Raw genomic sequence first — 26,504 nt, forward strand, 5'->3', positions numbered from 1 at the left:
GTGAGGGGCCGTACACAGCCTTTAGAGCCTCGTAGAAACCCCTGAAGTCGCCAATGTCCGCGCTGAGCTGGGTTCGTTTGGCGAGGCTAGTCCACCACTCATTTTGGATCTCCCGGAGTTTGCGCTGAAGATGGCTGCATGCGCGACGGAAGGCTTGTTTCTTCTCTGGACAGGACGGCTTTGTAAGGTGAGCCTGGTGGGCAGCTCGCTTCTTTGCCAGCAGCTCCTGGATTTCCTGGCTGTTTTCGTCAAACCAGTCCTTGTTTTTCCTGGAGGAGAAGCCCAGTACCTCTTCAGTGGATTGCAGTATGGTAGCCTTCAACTGATCCCAGAGGGTTTCAGGGGACGGGTCCGTGAGGCGGGTTGCAACGTCAAGCTTTGCTTTGAGGTTTGCCTGGAAGTTTCCTCTCGCTTCGTCTGACTGCAGTTTTCCAACATTGAACCTCTTTCTGGGGGCTTTATTGTTCCTGGGCTTTGGCTTGAAGTGAAGGTTGAGCTTGCAGCGAACCAGCCGGTGGTCAGTGTGGCATTCCGCGCTAGGCATGACCCTGGTGTGGAGCACATCTTGTTTGTCACTTTCTCGCACCAGGATGTAGTCCAGGAGGTGCCAGTGTTTGGATCGTGGATGCATCCAGGTGGTCTTAAGGCTGTCCCTCTGCTGAAAAAGGGTGTTTGTAATGACAAGCCGCTGTTCTGCGCAGAGCTCCAACAGGAGGCGCCCATTGTCGTTGCACTTGCCGACGCCATGCTTGCCCAGGATTCCTGGCCAGGTTTCTGAGTCTTTGCCGACACGAGCGTTGAAGTCGCCCAGGATGACAACCTTGTCGGCTGTAGGGGTACGTTGGATGAGGTTGCGCAGGTCGGTGTAGAACTTGTTCTTTTCTGCTGGTTCCGCCTGGAGGGTTGGAGCATAGACACTGATGAGGGTGATGTGACGCTACTGCATGAGTTTTTCAAGCTTTGTTGGGACAAAGGTAAACTGCCTCAGGATCTTCGTGATGCCACCATCATCACCCTGTACAAAAACAAAGGCGAGAAATCAGACTGCTCAAACTACAGGGGAATCACGTTGCTCTCCATTGCAGGCAAAATCTTCGCTAGGATTCTACTAAATAGAATAATACCTAGTGTCGCTGAGAATATTCTCCCAGAATCACAGTGCGGCTTTCGCGCAAACAGAGGAACCACTGACATGGTCTTTGCCCTCAGACAGCTCCAAGAAAAGTGCAGAGAACAAAACAAAGGACTCTACATCACCTTTGTTGACCTCACCAAAGCCTTCGACACCGTGAGCAGGAAAGGGCTTTGGCAAATACTAGAGCGCATCGGATGTCCCCCAAAGTTCCTCAACATGATTATCCAACTGCACGAAAACCAACAAGGTCGGGTCAGATACAGCAATGAGCTCTCTGAACCCTTCTCCATTAACAATGGCGTGAAGCAAGGCTGTGTTCTCGCACCAACCCTCTTTTCAATCTTCTTCAGCATGATGCTGAACCAAGCCATGAAAGACCCCAACAATGAAGACGCTGTTTACATCCGGTACCGCACGGATGGCAGTCTCTTCAATCTGAGGCGCCTGCAAGCTCACACCAAGACACAAGAGAAACTTGTCCGTGAACTACTCTTTGCAGATGATGCCGCTTTAGTTGCCCATTCAGAGCCAGCTCTTCAGCGCTTGACGTCCTGCTTTGCGGAAACTGCCAAAATGTTTGGCCTGGAAGTCAGCCTGAAGAAAACTGAGGTCCTCCATCAGCCAGCTCCCCACCATGACTACCAGCCCCCCCACATCTCCATCGGGCACACAAAACTCAAAACGGTCAACCAGTTTACCTATCTCGGCTGCACCATTTCATCAGATGCAAGGATCGACAATGAGATAGACAACAGACTCGCCAAGGCAAATAGCGCCTTTGGAAGACTACACAAAAGAGTCTGGAAAAACAACCAACTGAAAAACCTCACAAAGATAAGCGTATACAGAGCCGTTGTCATACCCACACTCCTGTTCGGCTCCGAATCATGGGTCCTCTACCGGCACCACCTACGGCTCCTAGAACGCTTCCACCAGCGTTGTCTCCGCTCCATCCTCAACATCCATTGGAGCGCTCACACCCCTAACGTCGAGGTACTCGAGATGGCAGAGGTCGACAGCATCGAGTCCACGCTGCTGAAGATCCAGCTGCGCTGGATGGGTCACGTCTCCAGAATGGAGGACCATCGCCTTCCCAAGATCGTATTATATGGCGAGCTCTCCACTGGCCACCGTGACAGAGGTGCACCAAAGAAAAGGTACAAGGACTGCCTAAAGAAATCTCTTGGTGCCTGCCACATTGACCACCGCCAGTGGGCTGATAACGCCTCAAACCGTGCATCTTGGCGCCTCACAGTTTGGCGGGCAGCAGCCTCCTTTGAAGAAGACCGCAGAGCCCACCTCACTGACAAAAGGCAAAGGAGGAAAAACCCAACACCCAACCCCAACCAACCAATTTTCCCTTGCAACCGCTGCAATCGTGTCTGCCTGTCCCGCATCGGACTGGTCAGCCACAAACGAGCCTGCAGCTGACGTGGACTTTTTACCCCCTCCATAAATCTTCGTCCGCGAAGCCAAGCCAAAGACAAAGAAGACCTGATAAGGACGTTGAGCCTGCTGGGTCCAAACACCTCCCTCTGCAATTGGATTCTTGACTTTGTGACAGGGAGATCTCAGGTTGTTCTGATCCAAAACAGCACTTCCAAGACCATAAGACTAATAACAGGAGTCCCTCCAGGACTGTATGGTTAGACCACTGCTGTTCACTCTACTGACTCATGAGGGTGTAGCAAAACATAGTTCAAACCACATCATCAAGTTCACTGACAATATGACCATGGAGGGTCTTATCACCAAGAACGATGAGTCAGTGTACAGAGATGAGGTACAGTTGCTAATGGACTGGTGCAGAGCCAACAACCTGCAACTGAACATTAATTAATAAAAGAGATAATTGTTGACTTTAGGAGGACCTTGGGGGGAGCATACCTACTGTTGAGGTAATCAAGAGTACCAAGTTTCTTGGTGTGAGAATCTTACTTGTTCACTCAACACCAGCTCCATAGCCAAGAAAACTCATCAGCACCTCTACTTCCTGCAATGCTGAGGAAAGTTCATCTCCCACTCACCATCCTCACTACATTCTACAGAGGATCCTGAACAATTGCATCACCACCTGGTTTGGAAACTGTACCACCTCAAACCATAAGATCCTGCAGAGGATAGTGGAGTCAGCGGAGAAGATCATTGGGGTCTCTTTTCCTACCATGATGGACATCTACAACACACAATGCATGCAGAGGACAAATAACATTGTGAAGGACTTCACACACCCCTCTTGTAAACTTTTCTCCTTTTTTCCATCTGGATGGAGGTACCATAGCATTCAGTTCTTTTCCCTCATGCCATCAGGCTCCTCAATTCTTAGAACACATGCACTAGTAGATCATGGATTTTTATTGTATTATGAGTTAATATTTAATTCCTATTTATGTAAATCTGATCCAGGGTCCTGGAGAAATGCTATCTCATCTTTACTATGCACTGCATTAATAGTTATGGTATGAATGACAAATAAGGTGACTTGATTCTTTTAAGTATGTTTTGTCTTCATTCTTTGTAGAACTTCTTTGTTTTTTATCCTGTCTGCCCATTCAGAGCCAGCTCTTCAGCGCTTGACGTCCTGCTTTGCGGAAACTGCCAAAATGTTTGGCCTGGAAGTCAGCCTGAAGAAAACTGAGGTCCTCCATCAGCCAGCTCCCCACCATGACTACCAGCCCCCCCACATCTCCATCGGGCACACAAAACTCAAAACGGTCAACCAGTTTACCTATCTCGGCTGCACCATTTCATCAGATGCAAGGATCGACAATGAGATAGACAACAGACTCGCCAAGGCAAATAGCGCCTTTGGAAGACTACACAAAAGAGTCTGGAAAAACAACCAACTGAAAAACCTCACAAAGATAAGCGTATACAGAGCCGTTGTCATACCCACACTCCTGTTCGGCTCCGAATCATGGGTCCTCTACCGGCACCACCTACGGCTCCTAGAACGCTTCCACCAGCGTTGTCTCCGCTCCATCCTCAACATCCATTGGAGCGCTTACACCCCAAGCGTCGAAGTACTCGAGATGGCAGAGGTCGACAGCATCGAGTCCACGCTGCTGAAGATCCAGCTGCGCTGGATGGGTCACGTCTCCAGAATGGAGGACCATCGCCTTCCCAAGATCGTGTTATATGGCGAGCTCTCCACTGGCCACCGTGACAGAGGTGCACCAAAGAAAAGGTACAAGGACTGCCTAAAGAAATCTCTTGGTGCCTGCCACATTGACCACCGCCAGTGGGCTGATAACGCCTCAAACCGTGCATCTTGGCGCCTCACAGTATGGCGGGCAGCAACCTCCTTTGAAGAATACCGCAGAGCCCACCTCACTGACAAAAGGCAAAGGAGGAAAAACCCAACACCCAACCCCAACCAACAAATTTTCCCTTGCAACCGCTGCAATCGTGTCTGCCTGTCCCGCATCGGACTTGTCAGCCACAAACGAGCCTGCAGCTGACGTGGACTTTTTACCCCCTCCATAAATCTTCGTCCGCGAAGCCAAGCCAAAGAAAAAAAAACATGATATGCACAGCATTCTTCAAAGGAACCACATCCCTGCTGCATTGATTCTTTTTCCATTGAATTTGTGATGGTCCGTGGGTTGCAGCTAGACATCAATATCGGAAGAATGGAACAGCTGAGAGTTCGAAGGTAGGTGTCAATTTCTATCTTCTTGTTCATTAGGATGTTTATCATTTCTATAAATGCTATTCTTGGTTTTATGTCTATTTCGCATTTGCCATCATATGTTACCCATGATCCAAGGTACTTGAAGTTGTGAATTTGTTTCATGATTTTATTTCCCAATACGATCCTACAATTTATATCTGGATTCTTTGATATTACCATTACGTCAGGTAGGCTATTGAGTATAGAAGTAAGGAGGCCATGTTGCAGCTACATTAAACTTTGGTTTGGCCACACTTGGAACACTGTGTGCAAGATTTTGAGTTATGGGAAGAGACTAGACAACTTGGACTGTTTTCTGAAGTCTATAGAAGGCTGTGAGACAACCTTATTGTGGTGTAGAAAATCATGAGACATTGATAGCATGCTCAATCAGAAACTTTTCCTCAGGGCACAAGATGACATGCATTTAAAGTGAGGAGAAAGAGGTTTAAGGGAAATGGTGCAGGGAAAATACTTTATGCAGGGAGTGACACAAGTGTAGTGGTGGAAACAGGTACAACAGTAGCATTTAGGGAGCTTCTCGACAAACATGAAGGGATGGAGGGATATCTCTCAAGAACAAGCAGAAGGTTTTTAGTTTGACTTGGACCTCATGTTCAGCACAGACAAGTGGGCCAAAAGGCCTGTTTCTATGCTGTACTGTTCTATTCCATACTTTTATATTCAATGCCCTGCTAAGTGAAGGAAAGCATATCATATATATTTTCTTAACTACCTTATCTACAGTAGTTAGGTGGCCACTTTCAAGAGCTATGGACGTGGGTCATATAGATCCTTCTGCTTTTGAGTCCTACCACTAACTTTATATTCAACATATTTGACTTTCCAAAGTGCACAACTCACACTTACCAGATGAAACAGAACCTGATATTTGTCTGTCTAAATCTCTAACAGATCTATGTTCTGTTGTATTCTTTCATTGCCCAATGAAAGCACAAATCCATTCAAATCAGTATTTTTCCCCATATTTTAAAATCTCTTCCCACATCTGCATTCTGCAATCCATTTTAACAAATTTCAAGAAACTACCCTGTGCAAATAAATTACCCTCGGACTTCGGCCATGATGCAGTCAGCCTTTTTGTCAGTACAGACACACTTTGGAGCTGGGGAGTCATGGTCCATTCCAAGATTATGTCCAATTCCATGAGCCAGGTTGGAAGCAATAGCCAAAATTTCAGCAGTGGTATCCTAGTAAAAAGGAATAGTCGTTTAGAGTCCTACAACTTGCAAATAGGCCTTTCTGCCCATCACATCATGCTGACCAGTGGACACCCATACAAATTCATTGCATCTTCCAGCAATGGGCCTGTATCTTTCTTGGCCTCGCTATTTAAGTTTTCATGCACACATTTTGTAAATGCTATAGCGACTGCAAAGAGAAATTAGGGGACCTTGTGTTTTAATCTCAGAATTACTTTTCATGTTACGTGCTAGTCAATCAAAACACAAAAATGGCAGGTAAACATGCAGCGAAAGAGCTGATATAGGAGTGAGGGCTTCAAGAACAACAAACATTGGGCTTTTTCCAGTGAAGTGGGACTTGTACAATAAGAATGGGAGGCAAACAGGAGACTGTAGATTCTGAAATCTGAAGCTAAACACAATCTGCTTGAAGAACTTAGTAAATCAAGCAGCATCAGTGGGAGAAAAAGAATGGTCAACGTTTTGGACTATTTACTTTTAGTTTTATTTGGACATCATGTGAGCCAAAGGGCCTTTGCTTGTGCACTAGTATTCTATCTTCTATCACCTTGGTGTCCTAATACCAACCCGCATCAAGCTCAGTCTGCCCATCATCTCCCTCTTCACCTGCTTCTACCTATGCCTGCTAGCTCCTGCCTCAGCCCTCCCTTTCACCTATTTACACTAGCTATCTTCTCTGTACATTCTCAGTTCTCAAGCAGCGTTTAAATAGAACCAGAACAATAGAGAACAGAAATAGGCCCTATCGGCCTTTGTCTGTGGTGAATTATTTTTCTGCCTAGTCCGATTGACCTGCACCAGGACCATATCCCCGCATACCCCTCCCATCTATGTACCTGTCCTCATTTTTCTTAAATGTCAAATTCAAGCCCGCATTCACCACTTCAGCTCCCCCTAATATTTCCTTTAAACATTTAACCATCCACCCTTAACCCATGTCCTCTTTTTTTTAATCTATCCTAACCTCAGTGGAAAAAACCTGCCTGCATTTAATATCTAATACCCATCATAATTTTGTACACTCTGTCAAATCTCCCTCATTCTTCTACGCTCCAGGGAATAACATCCTAACCTGTTTAACCTTTCCCTGTAACTCAGTTCGAAATCCTGGCAACATCTTAGTAAATCTCCTCTGCACTCATTCAATCTTATTGATAACCTTCCTGTAGTTAGATGAAAACAGAACACAATACTTTAAATTTAGCCTCACCAATCTTATATAACTTCACAATAACATTCCAATTCCGACACTGAATACTTTTTGTGGTGGAACCACTGTTAATACTGTTTGTATGTGCATGGCTGCCCCGCCCCTTGCTGATTGTGCCCTTGGCTCCTCCCCCTTGATTCCCCTAATAAAGAGGGCAATGCCATAATTCCTCCCCCAGAACAAGCTCAGATCTCAGTTCAGCAACATGAGACGTGCCTTTGGTTTATGGTTATAAAGGCCCAGGAGTGTGGGTATGACATACCCACACTCCTGTTCGGCTCCGAATCATGGGTCCTCTACCGGCATCACCTACGGCTCCTAGAACGCTTCCACCAGCGTTGTCTCCGCTCCATCCTCAACATTCATTGCAGCGCTTTCATCCCTAACGTCGAAGTACTCGAGATGGCAGAGGTCGACAGCATCGAGTCCACGCTGCTGAAGATCCAGCTGCGCTGGGTGGGTCACGTCTCCAGAATGGAGGACCATCGCCTTCCCAAGATCGTGTTGTATGGCGAGCTCTCCACTGGCCACCGTGACAGAGGTGCACCAAAGAAAAGGTACAAGGACTGCCTAAAGAAATCTCTTGGTGCCTGCCACATTGACCACCGCCAGTGGGCTGATATCGCCTCAAGCCGTGCATCTTGGTGCCTCACAGTTTGGCGGGCAGCAACCTCCTTTGAAGAAGACCGCAGAGCCCACCTCACTGACAAAAGGCAAAGGAGGAAAAACACAACACCCAACCCCAACCAACCAATTTTCCCCTGCAACCGCTGCAACCGTGTCTGCCTGTCCCACATCGGACTTGACAGCCACAAATGAGCATTTACCCCCTCCATAAATCTTCATCCGCGAAGCCAAGCCAAAGAAAGAAGAAGAAGAAAAAAGGCCCATCAGTCAGGTAACTTCTAGTCTTTGGAGTTATTGATAGTGCATCACCTCTATTACTGAAAGAGTTATTGATAGCGCATCACCTTTATTACTGAAGGAGTTATTGATAGCGCATTACCTTTATTACTGAATAAGTTATTGATAGCACATCACCTTTATTACAAAAGAGTTATTGATAGCGCATCACCTTTGGAGTTATTGATAGCGCATCACCTCTATTACTAAAAGAGTTATTGATAGCGCATTACCTTTATTACTGAAGGAGTTATTGATAGCGCATCACCTTTGGAGTTATTGATACCACGTCACCTTTATTACTGAAGGAGTTGTTGATAGCGCATCACCTTTATTACTGAAGGAGTTGTTGATAGCGCATCACCTTTATTACTGAAGGAGTTATTGATAGCGCATCACCTTTATTACTGAAGGAGTTGTTGATAGCGCATCACCTTTATTACTGAAGGAGTTGTTGATAGCGCATCACCTTTATTACTGAAGGAGTTATTGATAGCGCATCACCTTTATTACTGAAGGAGTTATTGATAGCGCATCACCTTTATTACTGAAGGAGTTATTGATAGCGCATCACCTTTATTACTGAAGGAGTTGTTGATAGCGCATCACCTTTATTACTGAAGGAGTTATTGATAGCGCATCACCTTTATTACTGAAGGAGTTGTTGATAGCGCATCACCTTTATTACTGAAGGAGTTGTTGTTAGCGCATCACCTTTATTACTGAAGGAGTTGTTGATAGCGCATCACCTTTATTACTGAAGGAGTTGTTGATAGCGCATCACCTTTATTACTGAAGGAGTTGTTGATAGCACATCACCTTTATTACTGAAGGAGTTATTGATAGCGCATCACCTTTATTACTGAAGGAGTTATTGATAGCGCATCACCTTTATTACTGAAGGAGTTATTGATAGCGCATCACCTTTATTACTGAAGGAGTTATTGATAGCGCATCACCTTTATTACTGAAGGAGTTATTGATAGCGCATCACCTTTATTACTGAAGGAGTTGTTGATAGCGCATCACCTTTATTACTGAAGGAGTTATTGATAGCGCATCACCTTTATTACTGAAGGAGTTGTTGATAGCGCATCACCTTTATTACTGAAGGAGTTGTTGATAGCGCATCACCTTTATTACTGAAGGAGTTGTTGATAGCGCATCACCTTTATTACTGAAGGAGTTGTTGATAGCGCATCACCTTTATTACTGAAGGAGTTGTTGATAGCACATCACCTTTATTACTGAAGGAGTTATTGATAGCGCATCACCTTTATTACTGAAGGAGTTGTTGATAGCGCATCACCTTTATTACTGAAGGAGTTGTTGATAGCGCATCACCTTTATTACTGAAGGAGTTATTGATAGCGCATCACCTTTATTACTGAAGGAGTTGTTGATAGCGCATCACCTTTATTACTGAAGGAGTTGTTGATAGCGCATCACCTTTATTACTGAAGGAGTTATTGATAGCGCATCACCTTTATTACTGAAGGAGTTGTTGATAGCGCATCACCTTTATTACTGAAGGAGTTGTTGATAGCGCATCACCTTTATTACTGAAGGAGTTATTGATAGCGCATCACCTTTATTACTGAAGGAGTTGTTGATAGCGCATCACCTTTATTACTGAAGGAGTTGTTGATAGCGCATCACCTTTATTACTGAAGGAGTTGTTGATAGCGCATCACCTTTATTACTGAAGGAGTTGTTGATAGCGCATCACCTTTATTACTGAAGGAGTTGTTGATAGCGCATCACCTTTATTACTGAAGGAGTTGTTGATAGCGCATCAACTTTATTACTGAAGGAGTTATTGATAGCGCATCACCTTTATTACTGAAGGAGTTATTGATAGCGCATCACCTTTATTACTGAAGGAGTTGTTGATAGTGCATCACCTTTATTACTGAAGGAGTTATTGATAGCGCATCACCTTTATTACTGAAGGCCAATATGTCAAATGTTCTTTTTACATCCTTATCCACCTGTGACGCCATTTTCAGGGGATTATTGTGGTAATGTGTATATACTGTTGTTGCTCTGTGCATAAATGCTGGCCCACCCACTGATGACTCGATCCCATGTAACCCCTTCCCCTGTGGCCTGGCCATAAAGGTCGATCTCCCTGCCCCCTTCCATTAATTTGAGCACATGGAGTCGGGCCAGCTGAAATCTAATGTGGATTAAAATCTATCATCCCTCACTCAGTCTTTCGAGTTATTAATAATGTGGATCAATTTAATACAGAATAATTTTCCACAGAATGTTCAAGTTGCTGAGATCTGACAGACTCGAAATGGATCCACAGATGTCTGGAGCTGCTGAACAGTATGGGTGGGGGATTGCCTGCTTCACAAACTTCCACGAAGTCGCAGTGGGCCTGGTGGTCTCAGAAGAAACTCAAGGTCCTCCAAGCTCGAGTTGGCCACCGAGCATGCCTGGTGATCTGGAACTGCATGACCTACCTGGAGGCCATGGCTGAACTCTGCAATCTCTACGGACCCCAGGTGAATGAAGTGTACTCACGATATCGGCTGGCCTCGAGGAGACAGCAATCCGGTGAGTCCATGGACGAGTTCTCCAAGCACTGTACGACCTGGAAAGAGACTGCTGGGGCACTGCTACAGTCCCCGAGGCCGTAGCCCAGTGTGTGGAGGAGCTAGTCTGAGATGCCTGCATGGCTGGAGTGAGAACCAAATAGATTCATCAGCAACTGCTCAAGGAAGACAAGCTGCCTCTGAAGAGTTTTCCAGCTCGCCAAGACACTCGATTTGGCTCAACGCAACACTGACACGATCGCCAGTAAGAACGGGGTCTCCACGTATGGACCACAAGTGCCGCCAAGTTGGGACCTGGCCTCGCAGATGGCCTCCGAGATAGCAAGCCACGACTCCACCGCCTCTACTGTTGCAATCAGACACCCAAGGTGCTACATCTATGGCCAGCAGAAGCACCCCCCATGACTCTGTCCGGCTAAGGAAGCGATCTGCTTGTTATGCGAGAAGAAGGGACATTACCAGCGTGTCTGTAAGTCCAAACCCTCCCGAGCAAGCAGCGCGGCACTGACATCATGTCTTGCCCCAAATGGCTCGACTGCATGCACAACTCGGGAGTCACCATCTTAGCTAGCTTCTCCTCTGCCTTCTTGGATGATGTCACATCCGCCTTCTGCCGCTCGGATGATGTCACTTCCTCCTTCTTCTTCCAATGCAGTAGCATGGTCAACATGGAGGGCGCCATCTTACTGGTCGGGCTTCCCCTCCGACAGTGACGACAATGACCCAATCCTGGCCTCCAAGACTCTGCACCAGTGCAGCCCTCATCCAATCGCCCACTCAATGATAGAGATCGAGGTAAATTGGAAAAGAACAAACTGCCTTTTTGACAGTGGGAGCACAGAGTTTTATTCACCCTGACACGGCCCAGAAACTCTCTCACTCTCTGCTAGATCCACAAGCGGCACCATTTCTATGGCCATGAAGGACCAAACCGTGGAGATCCAGGGGCACTGTCCAGCATCGTTAATGGTGGGGGGATCAATGTTACAATAACTTTAATTTACTTGTAATGCCACAGCTCTGGGTGCCGATACTCCTGGGCCTTGACTTCCAGAGCTAGTTTAGGAGTGTGATGATGGCGTTCGGACGACTGCAACCACTCATAACGGTACACAACTCCCGATTCGCAACCCCCTCCCCCCAGCAGCTGGCCCCCACCTGCAGCCTCTCCACCCTCCACATATCCCCTCCATTATTATTCGAGAACCTGACCCTGGACTGCAGGCCCATTGTGATGAAAAGCAGGTGCTATAGTGCCGAGCAATGGGCACTTATAAAGTCCGAGGTGCAGAGACTCCTGGCAGAGGGGATTATAGCTCCTAGTTCGAGCCCGTGGCAAGCCCAAGTCGTGGTGGTCAGGGGTGGATGCAAACCACGTATGGTGATCGATTACAGCCAAACAATCAACCGCTTCACCCAGCTAGATGCTTACTCCCTCCTCAGTATAACCGATATGGTCAATAAAAAACCCCAGTACAAAGTGTACTCCATGAATGATCTGAAATCGGTGTACCATCAACTTCCCCTTCGCCTGGGGGACTGTAAATACACTGCCTTCTAAGCAGATGGCAGACTCTTTGCAGAGTGATGAGAAGGACGAATCAAAAGATTCCTTGTGGGTAAGGCCACCCCCATATGTACCCCAGCAGCAACAGTGTCCAGATCTGTGTCTCATTAATTATGATAAAGAAGTTTCAAACTTAGCTTCAATGTAAAATTGTTGGTCTTTTGGAAAAAAACAAACCTGAAAGCTTGCCTCACACTTTCATTAACAGTAGAAAGACTGTGCATGAGAGAGGAAGAAGGGGGTTAAAGAGCTTAAACTGGAAGTTATCTGCAGTAATTTGAAACCTGCCTTGCAGAGAGCTTCAACCATGCAGCAATTTCACAAGTTGTTGGATTTTAAAAAGTAACAGTGAAGAAATGGTGTTCCACTTCTGCACTGTTTCCTGGTTCTAACTTGTATAGGACAGAAGAAGGAATTATTAAAAAAAAAATCTGCCTTGTGAAAAATACAGAAATGAAATAATGAAGACAGCTGCCTTCTATCATCCAGTTTTCCCAGGAATTTGAAATGTTTCCCCTTGTTAGAGCCTACATGATAGGGAAAGGAATATTTATGCCCGTACCAGAACTTTTTCCCCCTTGGGGGTGCTTACGCAGATGGTACTACAAAAGCTGCTGTTATAAGCGGTCCCGTCACCGTTTATTCAGAAAGTGATGAACTGCTTGCCTGATAGGGGATGAAGCATAAGTTCAGGGGACGCCCCTACCATTTCATTAAACTCTCTAAACAGTAGGGATGCGCCAGAATCAAATTATGAACCACCCCTACTGGACAATTTCAGTACCAAATGCAATTTCTTTTACTTGGACTAACTACTTAATTGTTGTGTGTGTGTGTGTGTGTGTGTGTGTGTGTGCCACAATGTAGATTAACTAAGGATGAGTGGCACAGGAGGGGCACATCACTCATCTAAGTAAGTAGGACATTCCAAAGGAAGGAATTATTATCTGCCGACGGCATGATCCTGGTAAAGAAATTGAGTGCCAATGGATTGATTTTATAGAATTAAGTACTTAACGATCAGTATTGTCTTGTTATTAGTGATTTGTCTGGGTCCTTTAAGAACAAATTGACTAAGTTTTCAGCAGAAACTAGGTTGAATCGGATGAAGGAATTGGGGATTCCAGTGGTTCCACTGCTCCCATTAACCCCAGCCAGCAGGAATAGTGGAATGTGCAAAAAAAACTAAACTGGCTAAATTGACTGAGGAAACAGGGCTAAAATTGGCTAAAAAGTGCTACCCCTAGCATTGCTTTAAATGTGGATGACATCGCAGGCTAAGTCAGGGCTATCTGCTGCAGAGATGGTCCACTGACAGCCACTATGGACATCTTGGGGAGCAAAGCCCGCACCACCAGTAGGGATGGATTTATTATCATTAGGTGAGGACATAAACAAATATTTGAGAAATCTAACTCAATTTTTATTTGAGAGATGCATTCACAGGTAAAACAAACACACCTAAAGGAGGGTGATCCAACAGATCAAAGTGGTGAACATCCTAATGTAAAACGTAAGAATTACGTTGTTAAAGAATTGGATCAGAAGAAATTGGGAACTCACTGGAAAGGACAATTCCAGGTCCCACTAATAACACTGACTATAGTAAAGCTTGAAGGACAGCCTCACTAGATCTTAGCCAAACAGACTTAAGGAAAAAGGCCCAGCTAAGACATTAAGACTTTTATTATAATAGACTGAAAGAGAGATGCCCACATACAACAGGAGAACTTCATTGATATGCCTCTTGTAGCCCTGACATTTGAACGGAAGATCGGAGTCGAGACTGAAAAGAGGATTTTTTTGTGACATTCCTTTAAAATGTGTCTTACTTATATGTTGATATGATTAATGTTTATAGCGCCAATCAGAAGTTAGGGCTATTGGCTAATGAATCAGCGAAGTGATTCCAAGCATTTAAATGAAGGTGTATAGAAAGTCAGCCACGCTTATTTGATCAGATAGGCAGTATGACTAGAGGAGGTTGCCAGGGTACTTGCTTTACAATGCAATCATTTATGAATTAACACAGCCAGCATATTTCTTAAATAACAGTCACCCCATGTGTTTTGATGGTCCAAGATGGGGATGTTGGATGGTAAAATTGAAAGATGATTTGCCTTGTATAGAAGAACACTTCTGGGAACACGATTATGAGATTAAGGAAGGACACTTCTCATGCACTTGTTTAAGGAAGGAAGGTTTGAATTTAATTCAAGGAACTCAGGTAGTTTGTGGGGATGCTGCTGGGAAAAAAATGGGGAAAATAAAGTAAGGGTAGGAAAAATCACCCTCGAATTTACTTAGAGATAGAGAGAGAGAGAGAGAGAGAGAGAGAGAGAGAGAGAGAGAGAGAGAGAGAGAGAGAGAGATATCCCAGACATTGGTATAACAAATGTACTGAGACCTCACCACATGTTATCAGTTAAAGAAAGCCTATGTGTTACAGGAAACAGCCTCCCTGCCTTGTTTGCCATTGGGACACTAGGACCTCTTGTCATCCATGCCCAGAAAATGCGAGAGTTAGAAGATGAATCATTGCCGAGGAGTGTCAAAGGACCATATCAAACCTGTTACCCTTGGATCTGACATTGGTTGGCGAGTCCTCAGCTCCACATCCCTTGGAAGATCAGCTGGGGTGGTAGCTTCCAAGAATCGCAATTGTCTCATCTGTGGCTTAACAGCTTTGGGCAATGGGACAGTGGCAGGATTGGAGGCTGTTAATTGAGAATTGGTAGAATCGAGGCTTTTCTCACAACAAACCAGATATGCGGTGGATTATCAGTTTGCTACCCAGGGTGATGTACACTCAATTATAGGGGAGAAGTGCATTACAAAGGTTGCAGATGAATCTTTCGAAGTAATGTAAGATATCCATAATTAGTTTGAGAGTTTTAGACAGGGACCAAGGGGCAGAATGGATGGCTTGCTTGGTTGACCTGAGCCATGAGGGGTCATATATCTTATATGGAATTGTGATGTTTTGGAAAACTGTCCCAAATGCACCCAGTAAATTTGTCTACTAAACTTTTATCTGTTTGCCTGGGCAACATGAAAATAAAAGTCCCCATGATTATGCACAATTGTTGCTTTGAGTTTTGTTTATTCCTTCGTCAAATCTTTTCTCAATTTTGCTGCTTACCAGAACAATGCCTCCTGAGTAATCTTGAGAACACATGGAACCAAATTCAGCAAGCTGTCCACTGATATTATTGAAGTGTCTACCCCTATGACACAAAGAAAATAATCTTGTTAATGAGCTGAGGAGGGGATTCCACTAAAAGCTGCCTAGGACTTGGGTGGATGCTTGTTTCTTTCTCCTTGGGAACTGCAAGAATGGGACTTGGAAAGAGAGGAGGGTCTGCAATCAAGTGTCACCCATTCTATCTACTGAGGGAGTTCTCCAACATCACCCTGATCTCTGGGTACATTCTGCCCGAGGTTACAGCTCAGGAAGGTTCCTGTTGGTTTTTAGAGAGAGATTTGTTGCTCATTGGACACCCACAACCGATTCCTTCTGATCAGCCACTTCAGTGTCTTGCAGAAGAAACTTGCCCCATCAGGGTTTTCCAGATGATAATCTCTTTCTTTCAGTTCACCAGAGTTCCTTTACTGTTTCCCTTATTTCAAGTGAAACATTTTACAGCCAGCCATCTCCTCTTGTATAGACCACAAGGGCTTTAAACAGGCTGAATTAAGAACTCACAGCCCGTTCTCAAAATGGGGTTTTCCACAAGCTTGCCAGCTTGTCCTGTTCCTGTCCCAGCTGCTGCTGCTGACCTGTAGATCTGAATTCTTTCCCTCTCTCAGAGAAAACCACATGAGCCTCTTAGAACAGCAAACTGCACTCAGACTGCAGCACCTGACCCAATCTTCTGAGCTCGTTCATCTGTTGCCTTCCAAAACAATAATCCAATACTCCACAGCATGTCTAATTAACCCCTACTCGTGAAGTCTCGTGAATGTCTATGCATTCTTCAAACTTTTTGCAAAGGCACTCGAAGCCTGGACTGTCTGGCTTGAGCCAAGCTCTTGCATTTTAAATGATATCTGTTTTGAAGCGTTTATATCGGTGTGTGACCTAACTAAACACCCCACAATCTATTTTCCAAAAACATATCTATACACAATATAAAATATAACATTATCTATCACAATATATAAAAAAGACAAGGGACCCTCAACAGAAGTACTCCATACTGTAAAAATTCTTATAGTATACAGAGGCCTATTTGGAGAAAGGGAATGTCAGAGTTTAATTTAAATATTTATGCCATTACTTTGCAAATATGGGCTCCATATTTTACAAAATATGTGATATTTATCTCTTAAATTATGAGTATCTTTTTCAAGTGGTATACAGCTCCAAATCTCTGCATGCCATCTTTCCACTCCCAAATCTATATCCGTCTTCCAAGTTATTGCAATACATATTTTAATTTTAATTTAAGTTTAACCCCCTTAATATCATGCAATAAGAACAACATTGGGTCCCATGGAAATTTAATTCTAATTATTCTTTCTAATAAATTACCAATTTCCAACCAAAAAGATTTAATCTTGGGACACTGCCAAGTAGAATGCAAGAAATTACCAACTTCCTGTCCACATCTAAAACATAAATCCAAAAAAAAGTATGATTCAATTTGTTTAACTTTTGTGGTGTCAAATATAGCTGATAAATTATATTGGATTAATATACATCTCATATTTATTGTATTTTTCATATTTTCTCTACATAATTCCAACCACATTCATTTATTTTATTCAAATTCTCTTCCCATCTTTGTCTTGATTTATATACCCCTATTTTATGACTGTTCTTTTGTAACAATTTAAACATTAATGAAATAAATTTCTTTATATCTTAATTACACAATAATAACTCAACCTCTGTCTCTACTGGCAATAACAGATCTTGACCAAAATTTTCACACAAAAAGTTCATATCCTGATAATAACAAATCCTTATATTTTCAGATATCTGAAACTTTTATTTGATTCTATCAAAAGTTATAAATTTCCCTGCTTCAAAACAATCTTCTATCATCTTAATACCCTGATGTTTCCTCATCTTTAAAAATTGGTTTCCCATTGAAAATGGAATGGATCTATTTTGGAATAAGTGTTCTTCTAGACAATAAACCTCCTCCTCCAATCTGTTTATCAACCTTATTCCAAAGATCAATTAAATGTTTCAATATTGGAGTTTCTCTATTCGTGATTAACAATTTTGAATTCCATTTATAAATAAAATTTTGTGGATTTGCTTCTCCTATTTTATCAAGATCTATGTTTACCCAAGCTAGAATTTTATTTAAATCATACATTACACTAATAAATCGCAAATGGGATGCTTTATAATAATTCATAAAATTGGGGAGCTGTAAACATGTTAATCTTTCCAAAGAAACCCTTGCCATTTTCCCTTTCCACAAGAAGTTCCTAATGAAAGCATTTAATTCTTTAAAAAAATGTTGAGGAATCGATATTGGAATCGATTGAAAAACATATTGAATTCTAGGAAAACTGTAATCAATGTTGATGTCGTCAACATTAATATCAATAAGATTGATGATTGAGTTTAAGTTTGGAAAATCATAAATAAAATATTCAAAAAAAGAATACCTGCAGAAGCTGGCAACCCATGACATTTGTCTCAGAGGCTAACGTCAGAACATCTTTCAAGAGGGTGAATCCTTGCAAGGTGTATCTGGCAGGATATTGAATCTGTGCCAACCAACTAGCTGGAGGGTTCACAGACATTTTCAGTCTCTCACAGCTGTAGTCGGAGGTCCCCATCTTCTTTAAAAGGGCATCAATCATCCCGGTGCCGAAGAGCAGAGGAAGCTGCCTCAAGGACCATCACACAGTAGTTCTCACATCTACTGCAATGAAATGTTTTGAGAGGTTGGTGATGGCGAGAATTAATCGTACCTAGGTCATGACCTATGCACACAGCAATTCACCTACCACCATAATTGTTTCACAGTAGTTCCAATCTCTCTGGCTGGAACACACTGGCAGAGGAGGTGATGGAAACAGATGTGATAGTAAAGCTCAAGAAATGTTTAAACAGACCATGGGGGGATATGGACTATGTGCAGACAGAATAATTTAATTTGGCACCATGGGCTGAAGGACCTATAACTATAGAAGATTGCAGCAAAGAAAACATGCCATTCGGCCTCACTAGTCTTTGCCGACCAATATTTCGCTAGTATTATTGAGCTGCTCCCATTCCATAATCCTCTCCCATCTATGTATCTATCCAATTTATACCATTTGGAGGGCTTTACAGTGTATTGGTGTTCCCATACCAGGCTATGATGCAGCCAGTCAGCACACTTTTCACCACTGTAGAAATTTGCCAGGGTTTCTGGTGTCATACCAAACCTCTGCAAACTTCTGAGGAAGTAGAGGTGCTGACTTGCTTTCTTCATGATGCCATTGGTGTGTTGGGTTAGTAACTCCCAAGAACTTAAATGTGCTCACCCTCTCCACCTCTAATCCCTCCAATGATCATTGGATTGTAAACCTCTGGCTTTCCTTTTCCGAATTCATCAATCAGCTCCTTAGTTTTGGTGACATTGAGTGCGAGGTTGCTGTTGGTGGACCATTCAGCCAGGTTTTCAGTCTCCATCCTGTATGTTGTCAAACCAAGCCACACAGTCATAGGTGCACGCAATATTCCAAATTTGGCTTCACCAATGTCTTAAACAACTTCAACATAACATCCCAACTTCTATACTCAATACTTTGATTTATGAAGGCTAAGATGCCAAAAGCTTTCTTTACAACCCTGTTCACCTGCGATGCCACCGTTAGGGAACAATGTGTCTGCATATAACAAATATAGACTTTAATGGACAAAAGTGATGGAGGAACTCATAGTTAAATAACTAATTGTTTTGGCCTGAGCACTTCCTCATGGCATGAGCAGAAAGCAGGCAGGTGCCTGAATAAAAAGGTTGGTGGGGAGAAGGGGGTGAAATGGGGGGGTGGGGGGGGAGGAAGAAGGAGGGGCAGAATGAGGAGAGGGAGAGGAGAGAAAGGGAGGGGAAACTTTGAGACTTTGTCTTGGAAGGCTTCAGTGGGTGGCCGTGGAGCTAAAAGAAGACATAAGGTCACTTTGGCAGACAAGTGAAGGAAAATCATAAGGGCTTCCTCAGGTGTAATAAGAGCAAAAGGATAATAAGGGACGAAATTTGTCCCCTTAAAGATCAGAATGGTCGGCAATGTACAGAATCAAAAGTGATGTGGAGATCTTAAATGGGTTTTTTACTCTGGAAACTGGCACAGCCCATGGAAGTGAGGCAAACGAGCAGTCACAGACATGTATAGATTAAAGAGCAGTAGGTGCTTGCTATCTTAAGGCAAATGAGGGTGGATAAATCCCCAAGCCATGACAAGATATTCACCTGAACCTTGAGGGAGACTAGTTTAGAAATTCCAGGGGCTCTGGCAGATATATTTAAAATATCCTTTGCCATTCGTAAGGTGCCAGAGGATTGGAAGGTAACTCCATATTGTTCTACTGTTTAACAAAAGGTCTAAAAATAATCTGAGAAATTATAGGATGGTGAGCCTGATATCATTTGTTGGCAAGTTATTGGAAAATGTTCTAAGAGATCTGATATAAAAGTATTTGAATAGTCAGGAACTGATATCATCGCACTGGCTCTACAAAGAGCCCTAGAACATCTGGTCAGTAAAGATGCAGACATCAGAATGTTCTTTATCAACTACAGTTTGGCATTTAACACCATCATCCCCTCACAACTGATCAGCAAACTCCAAGACCTGGGAAGCAACACCCCACTGTGTAATAGGATATGGATTTTCACACCTCCAGACCACAATTAGTGAAGAACTTCTCCTCCACAATCTCCATCAGTACCGGGGCACCACAGGGCTGCGTCCTTAGCCTCCTGCTCTATTCACTTTACACCTATGACTGGGTAGCTCCATACGGCAATAACACCATCTATAAATTTGCTGACGATACCACAGTAGTGGGTTGTTTCAAGGAAGGCGATGAGTCAGGATACAGGATGGAGATTGAAAACTTGGCTGAATGGTGCACCAGTAACAACCTTGCACTCAATGCAACCAAAGCTAAGGAGCTGATTGTTGACTTTAGGAAAGAAAATCCAGGGATATAGAATCCAATGATCATTGGGAGATCAGAAGTGGAGAGGGTGAGCACATATAAGTTCTTGGGAGTTACTAACTTGGAGGATCTTTCCTGGACCCAACACACCAATGGCACCGTGAAAAAAGCACGTTAGCACTCTACTTCTCCAGGAGATTGCAGAGGTTTGGTATGACACCAGAAACCCTGGCAAATTTTTAGAGGTTTTGTGGAAAGGTTGCTGACTGGCTGCATCATGGTATGGTATGGGAACACCAATACCCCTGAGCGTAAAGCCCTCCAAAAGGTAGTGGGCACAGCCCAGGACCTGACAGGCAAAACCATCCCCACCATTGAGAACATCTACAGGAAACACTGCTGCCGGAGAGCAGCAGCAATCATCAAAGATCCTCGCCATCCAGCACAGAATATTATTTGTCTGTATTACATTATATAACAATAGTGAATTACATAAGAAACAGGAGCAGGAGTAGGCCATCTGGCCCATCAAGCCTGCTCTACTATCCAATAAGATCAGGCTGATCTGATCATTGTCTTAGCCCCACCTACCTACCTTTTCCCCATATCCCTTAATTATTTTTTGTTAATGTAAAAATCTATCTAACGGAACCTTAAATATTTAATGTTGCAGATTATAGTTGAAATTTTTGTTCTTAACAGCTCAAAATTTTCTTTGTTGGGTGAAGGTATTAGTAATACCTTGTTCTCAACAGGAAAGAGGTATAGGTGTCACAAGACTCGGACCACCAGATTAAGAACAGCTGCTACCCCTCTACCATCAGACTCCTCAATGATAAAGTCAATTGGACACTCATTTAAAGACTCTTATTTGTGCACTTTATTGATTTTCTTTGTTCTCTCTGTATTGAACAGTCATTTTGTTTACATTCATTATTAGTTTACAGTTTTTTATTTGTTTACATGTTTACTCTGTGTACAGTTCATTTTTGCACTACCAATTAGTGCTAATTCTGCCGTGCCCACAGGCAAAAGAATTTCAGGGTTGTATGTAATGTCATGTATGTATTCTGACAATATATCTAAAATCTGATCTGATTAGGATCATCAACATGGTTTTGTGCTTGCTAGGTTGTGTTTTTCGGGGAGGTTACCAGGAACGTTCATAAACAAAAACAAAAGGCTGTAGATGTTGTCTCCATGGACTTTAGTAGGGTCTTTCACCAGGTTCCACATGAAGCACTTTGCTTCCCAGAAAGACCCTCATGGCACAAGTCAATCCACTGAAAAAGGCCCAGTCATTTATGGAGCCGGCCTTACAACGAATTCCACCAAAATGGCTGGACACAAGAGCTGCTTCAAAAAGCTGCTTCCTCTCCCGCATCAGAATGCAAAATAACAATGTCCTTGCAAATATATCGAATCCTGGATCAGACTGTGATAAGCCTTCCTTCATTTATCCAATGTATTGAATTATCTATGGGATGTGACTTGTGTTGTGCTTGTTTGAAATATTAAATGTTAACTGTGACCATTCAGGTCCTCCTGTCAATACTATCCCTTACAGTGATAATCCCATTTTACTACTACCTTCGCCCAACAAGGAAAATTTTGAGCTGTAAGAACAAAAATTTCAACTATAATCTGCAACATTAAATATTTAAGGTTCCGTTAGATAGATTTTTACATTAAAAAAAAAGAATTAAGGGATATGAGGAAAAGGTAGGTAGGTGGGGCTGAGACAATGATCAGATCAGCCTGATCTTATTGGATAGTAGAGCAGGCTTGATGGGCCGGATGGCATACTCCTGCTCCTGTTTCTTACGTAATTCACTATTGTTATGTAATGTAATACAGACAAATAATATTCTTTTAGAAGCATATGCAACCCATAAATTTTGTTATGTTGCGAAACATTGTAAACTTAACATCTGGAAAGGCCATCACCAATTACACTTTCTTTGCCTTTTGTGTAAGTTATCATTAAATTACATTCTTGCAGAATTAAACTCCAGTTTAATAATCTTCAAATTTTTTTTCATCTTACTTAAGGACACTGTGGAGCGCTGAGGTAGCAATAAGCAAGCACAAAACTCAAAAGACTGTACAACAGGCTTTATTCAGATAAAAGTCTGAACACCAGTTCATGCTTCAGTGGCTCCTGTGTGACTGACTCAGGAGGGGCCAGCTCAGGTCTATATTCAGGTCGGCTGATTGACAGCCGGCCAGGTGGAGTGAGCCCTTAGGTGGTCTTCCTGCAGTTCAGAGATCGCCCCCTGCAGTGGGCTGGTGGTCGTATTATCAGATTCACCCCCTTCAGAAAATTGTCCTGGGGGGGTGGAGTAACAGTGCCAGGTGATATTTACAAATTATCTATGTTGAGACAGTCCAGCGACCGTCAGGAGTCTCTGTAACCATCGCAAGGTTGGCTCCTGGTCAAAGGTCGGCGAGGGTGTGGTTGCTGCCTGAGGACTGGCTGGGTCCGGCGTGGTCAGAGCTGGCACCATTGTGGGCAGCGTGGTGCACATAGGGATGCTTGTCCATAGGGGTGTGGCCGGGTAGGTGTGGATCGGCAGGAGTGGGGTTCGCTTGATGGGCGGAGGGAGTGGTTTGGCCTCCGGATCCTGGGTGGGCCAAGGGTACCCATGGTGGAGGAGTTGGGTTGGGTAGTCATGATGTTGGGGGGAGTGGTGGTGCCCCAGCTGGTGCCATATCCCTGGTCGAGATGGTGTCCTCACGACCACTGAGGTACCAAATGTAGGCATAGTTGTGGTTGGCATGGAGGAGGAGCACCTGCTTGACTAGTGGATCAGCCTTGTGGGCCTGCATGTGTTTGCATAAGAGGACCAGTCCCAGAGATGTGAGCCAAGCTGGGAGTGAGATTCCAGTCGCCGATTTCCTGGGAATGAGAAAAGGCGTTTGTGAGGGGTTCTATTTGTAGCTGTGCACGAAAGTGACCTAATGGCATGGAGTACCTTGGGGAGGGCCTCTTGCAAAGTAGTCAATGGACCAGCATTTGGACCTCAGGGCCAGGAGAACTGCCTTCCAGATCACCCCGTTGTCGCGCTCCACCTGCCTGTTGCCCTTCGGGTTATAACTAGTCGTGCGACTAGTCGCAATGGCTCGCGCTACCAGGTACTGGAGCAACTCCTCACTCATGAAGCCGGACTCCTGAACACTGTGGATGAATGCCGGGTATCCAAACATGGTGAAAATCTGTGTCAGTGCCCTGATAACGGTAGCTGTGGAGGTGTCAAGGCAAGGGATGGCAAAGGGAAAATCGGAGTACTCATCTACAACCATGTGGAAGTAGATGTTCTTGTTCGTGGAAGGCAGGGTGCCCTTAAAGTTGATGCTAAGCTGTTCAAAGGACCGAGTGGCTTTGACAACGTGGGCCCGTAGCGGGTGGAAGAAGTGTGGTTTTCACTACGCCCAGACCCTGCATGACTCAGTCATGGTCCGGACTTCTGGGATGCTGAAGGGGAGGTTCTGGGACTTGATGAAATGGTACAGGTGCTTGATGCCCAGGTGGCAAAGGGAGTCATGTAGCACCTGTAGTTGGTCAGCCTGCACTGCCGCGCAGGTCCGGGACAGGCGATAAACTGCCTTGGTCTGTACTGGATGTCATAGCTGAACGTGGCCAGCTCGACTCTCCAGCGCAAGATCTTATCGATTTTAATCTTGTCTTTATGGGTGGTACTGAACATGAATGCCTCTGCATGCTAGTCTGTGAGGAGGGTGAACCTCCTGCCTGCCAGGTAGTGGTGCCAGTGGCGAACCACTTCCATGATCGCCTGGGCCTCCTTTTCAATGGTGGAGTGTCCAAGCTCAGAATGGAGGAGGGTCCTGGAGAAAAATGCAACAGTCACCCTTTTTGGTTTGAGGGTGGCTGCGAGGGTAACATCAGAGGCATTGAACTCCACCTGGAATGGGGTGTCTTTGTCCACGGCATACATTCTGGCATCAGCGATGTTTTGCCTGATGTGCGCAAATGCTGCCTGCGTCTCGGGGTGGGGGTGGGGGGGAAGGGAAAAGGTGGTGGCCTGGGCCAGAGGGCGGACCTTGTCCAAGAAAAGGGGGACCCACTGAGAGAAATAGGAGAAGAGCCCAAGGCACCTGCGGAGGGCCTTGAGCGTGTGGAGGAGGGGCAGCTCCATTAGTGGACGCATGCGTTCTGGATCCAGATCGATGACACCATGTTCCACGATGTACCCTAGGATGGCGAGGTGTGTGGTGCTGAACACGCATTTCTCTTACTTACAACAAAGAGGTTCAGCTTCTCAGCCATTCAGAGAAATCTCTTCAGGTTGTCATCGAGGTCCTGCTGGTCGTGGCTGCAGATGGTGACATTGTCCAAGTACAGGAAGGTCGCTCTAAGGTTGTGCCGATCTCCCATGTCGTCCTTTACTTGCTGTACCATTTCATCAAGTCCCCGTGAATGACCCGAAACGGAACTCGCTGGAACTGGTAGAGGCGCCCGTCTGCCTCGAAGGCGGTACAGGGCTTATCCCGTATATGGATAGGGAGCTGTGATAGGCCAAGTTTACACTGATCATCGAGAAGACCTTCTAGCGAGCTATCTCGTTGACCATGTCGGCAATTCTGGGTACGGGGTAGGCATCCAGCTGTGTGCATCGGTTTATGGTCTAGCTGTAATCGATGACCATTCTTGGTTTGCTGCCCCCTTTGACCACCAGGACTTGGGCTCTCCAGGGACTGGTGCTGGGCTCTATGATACTTTCTGCCAGAAACCACTTCACTTCTGCCTTAATGAAGGCCTGATCGGCTGCACAATAGCACCTGCTCCTGGTAGCTATGGGCTTGCAATCTGGCGTAAGGTAGTTGAAAAGGGAGGGGGGGGGATATTCGCAGCGTGGAGAGGCTGCAAGTGGACTGGGGGTGGTCGCAGGGCTACGCGCTGTGGAGTGTGAGCAGGGGGACAGGCCCACTGAAAGCGAGGGTAATGCTTTGGAGGTGGCACTGGAAGTCCAGCCCTAAGAGAACTGGGGCACAGAGCTTGGGCATAACCAGGAGCCTGAACCCAGGAGGCTCCCCCACTCCACTGTCAGATCCACTGAGCAGTGCCTAAAGGCCGTGATAGAGAGGTCCTGGGCTATGAAGGCTATAGGAAAGTTTGTGGGGTAAATTTTGAGCCTTAATGCTTGGACCACATTTGGGTGTACGAAGCTCTCAGTACTACCGCTAATGAACAGGCATTTTGTTACCTTCTGTTGACAGTGATGTCCATCATTGAACACCCGAGTCCATGGGGAATGTCCCTTTTAAGGTAGTAGACGCTAGGACCTTTTCAGGGTTCAAGTCGCTGCTCCCAGATGGATGAGGTGAATAGCGACCAGCATTTTCCTTTCCAGGCGAGGGGTGCATCAGGTGAGTGACCTGATATGCCCCTGTGCTGACCATGTCATCCTGTCAATATGCCATCAGGGCCTGACTGGCCCAAGATGGCGGCGCATGTGGCGTGAGCGTGGTCAGGCATCGTGGTCGTCTGCAGAGCCGGCAGTAATGCCATCCAAACAGGTGGAAGTGACATCTTCCATACTGGCGAAAGTGACGTCAGCTGTTCTGGTGGAAGCCACCCGGGGAAGATGGTGGCACCCGGGTGAGCACACTGAGTGGTGCCAGTCAGTGGCTGAGCCAGAAGTGATGTTGATGATGCGGGCAGAAGTGTCAGCGCAAGTGATAGCATCACCCGGTCCTTGCACGTGGTGATGTTTTGGTGGGGGCTTCCAGCTGGTTGCGGAGGGCATGGCGGGTCTGGAGAGGCATGCCGGGTCTGAAGAGGCATGCCTTCGCATAGTGGCCTTTTTTCTCCACATCGGGAGCAGTACGAGCTCCTCGACGGATAGACTTTGCAGCATTTCCTGTCTGACCCACACTGGGACCCGCAGTACTTACATTGGCATGGGCTGCCGGCAGCAGTAATAGTGTCCTCCATGTGCGGTCCTTCAGCTATGGCGGTCATCTGCATCTGCCAGGCTGGGTATTAGGGGACTTGGGAGTTGAAAACTTCAATATGGAGAGCTGCAGCCTCCAGGGAGTGGACTACCTCCAGAGTCCTAGTGAGTCCTAGAATGTTCTCTTCCAGCAGCTTT

General features: G+C 45.0%; 1 protein-coding gene across 1 annotated transcript in view; it reads right to left on the bottom strand.

Annotated features, from left to right (window-relative positions):
* Positions 1–26,504, bottom strand: part of LOC138756926 (disintegrin and metalloproteinase domain-containing protein 19-like) — a 271,202-nt gene that overhangs the window by 136,166 nt on the left and 108,532 nt on the right. Inside the window, exons 10-11 of the mRNA XM_069923354.1 lie at positions 15,421–15,505; positions 5,877–6,019 (exon numbers count right to left, since the gene is read on the bottom strand). Of these exons, the coding sequence (XP_069779455.1) occupies positions 5,877–6,019; positions 15,421–15,505 (228 nt within the window). The remainder of the gene's footprint in view (positions 1–5,876; positions 6,020–15,420; positions 15,506–26,504) is intronic.

Source organism: Narcine bancroftii, chromosome 3 (assembly GCF_036971445.1).
Source record: "Narcine bancroftii isolate sNarBan1 chromosome 3, sNarBan1.hap1, whole genome shotgun sequence".
Classification (NCBI taxonomy): domain Eukaryota; kingdom Metazoa; phylum Chordata; class Chondrichthyes; order Torpediniformes; family Narcinidae; genus Narcine; species Narcine bancroftii.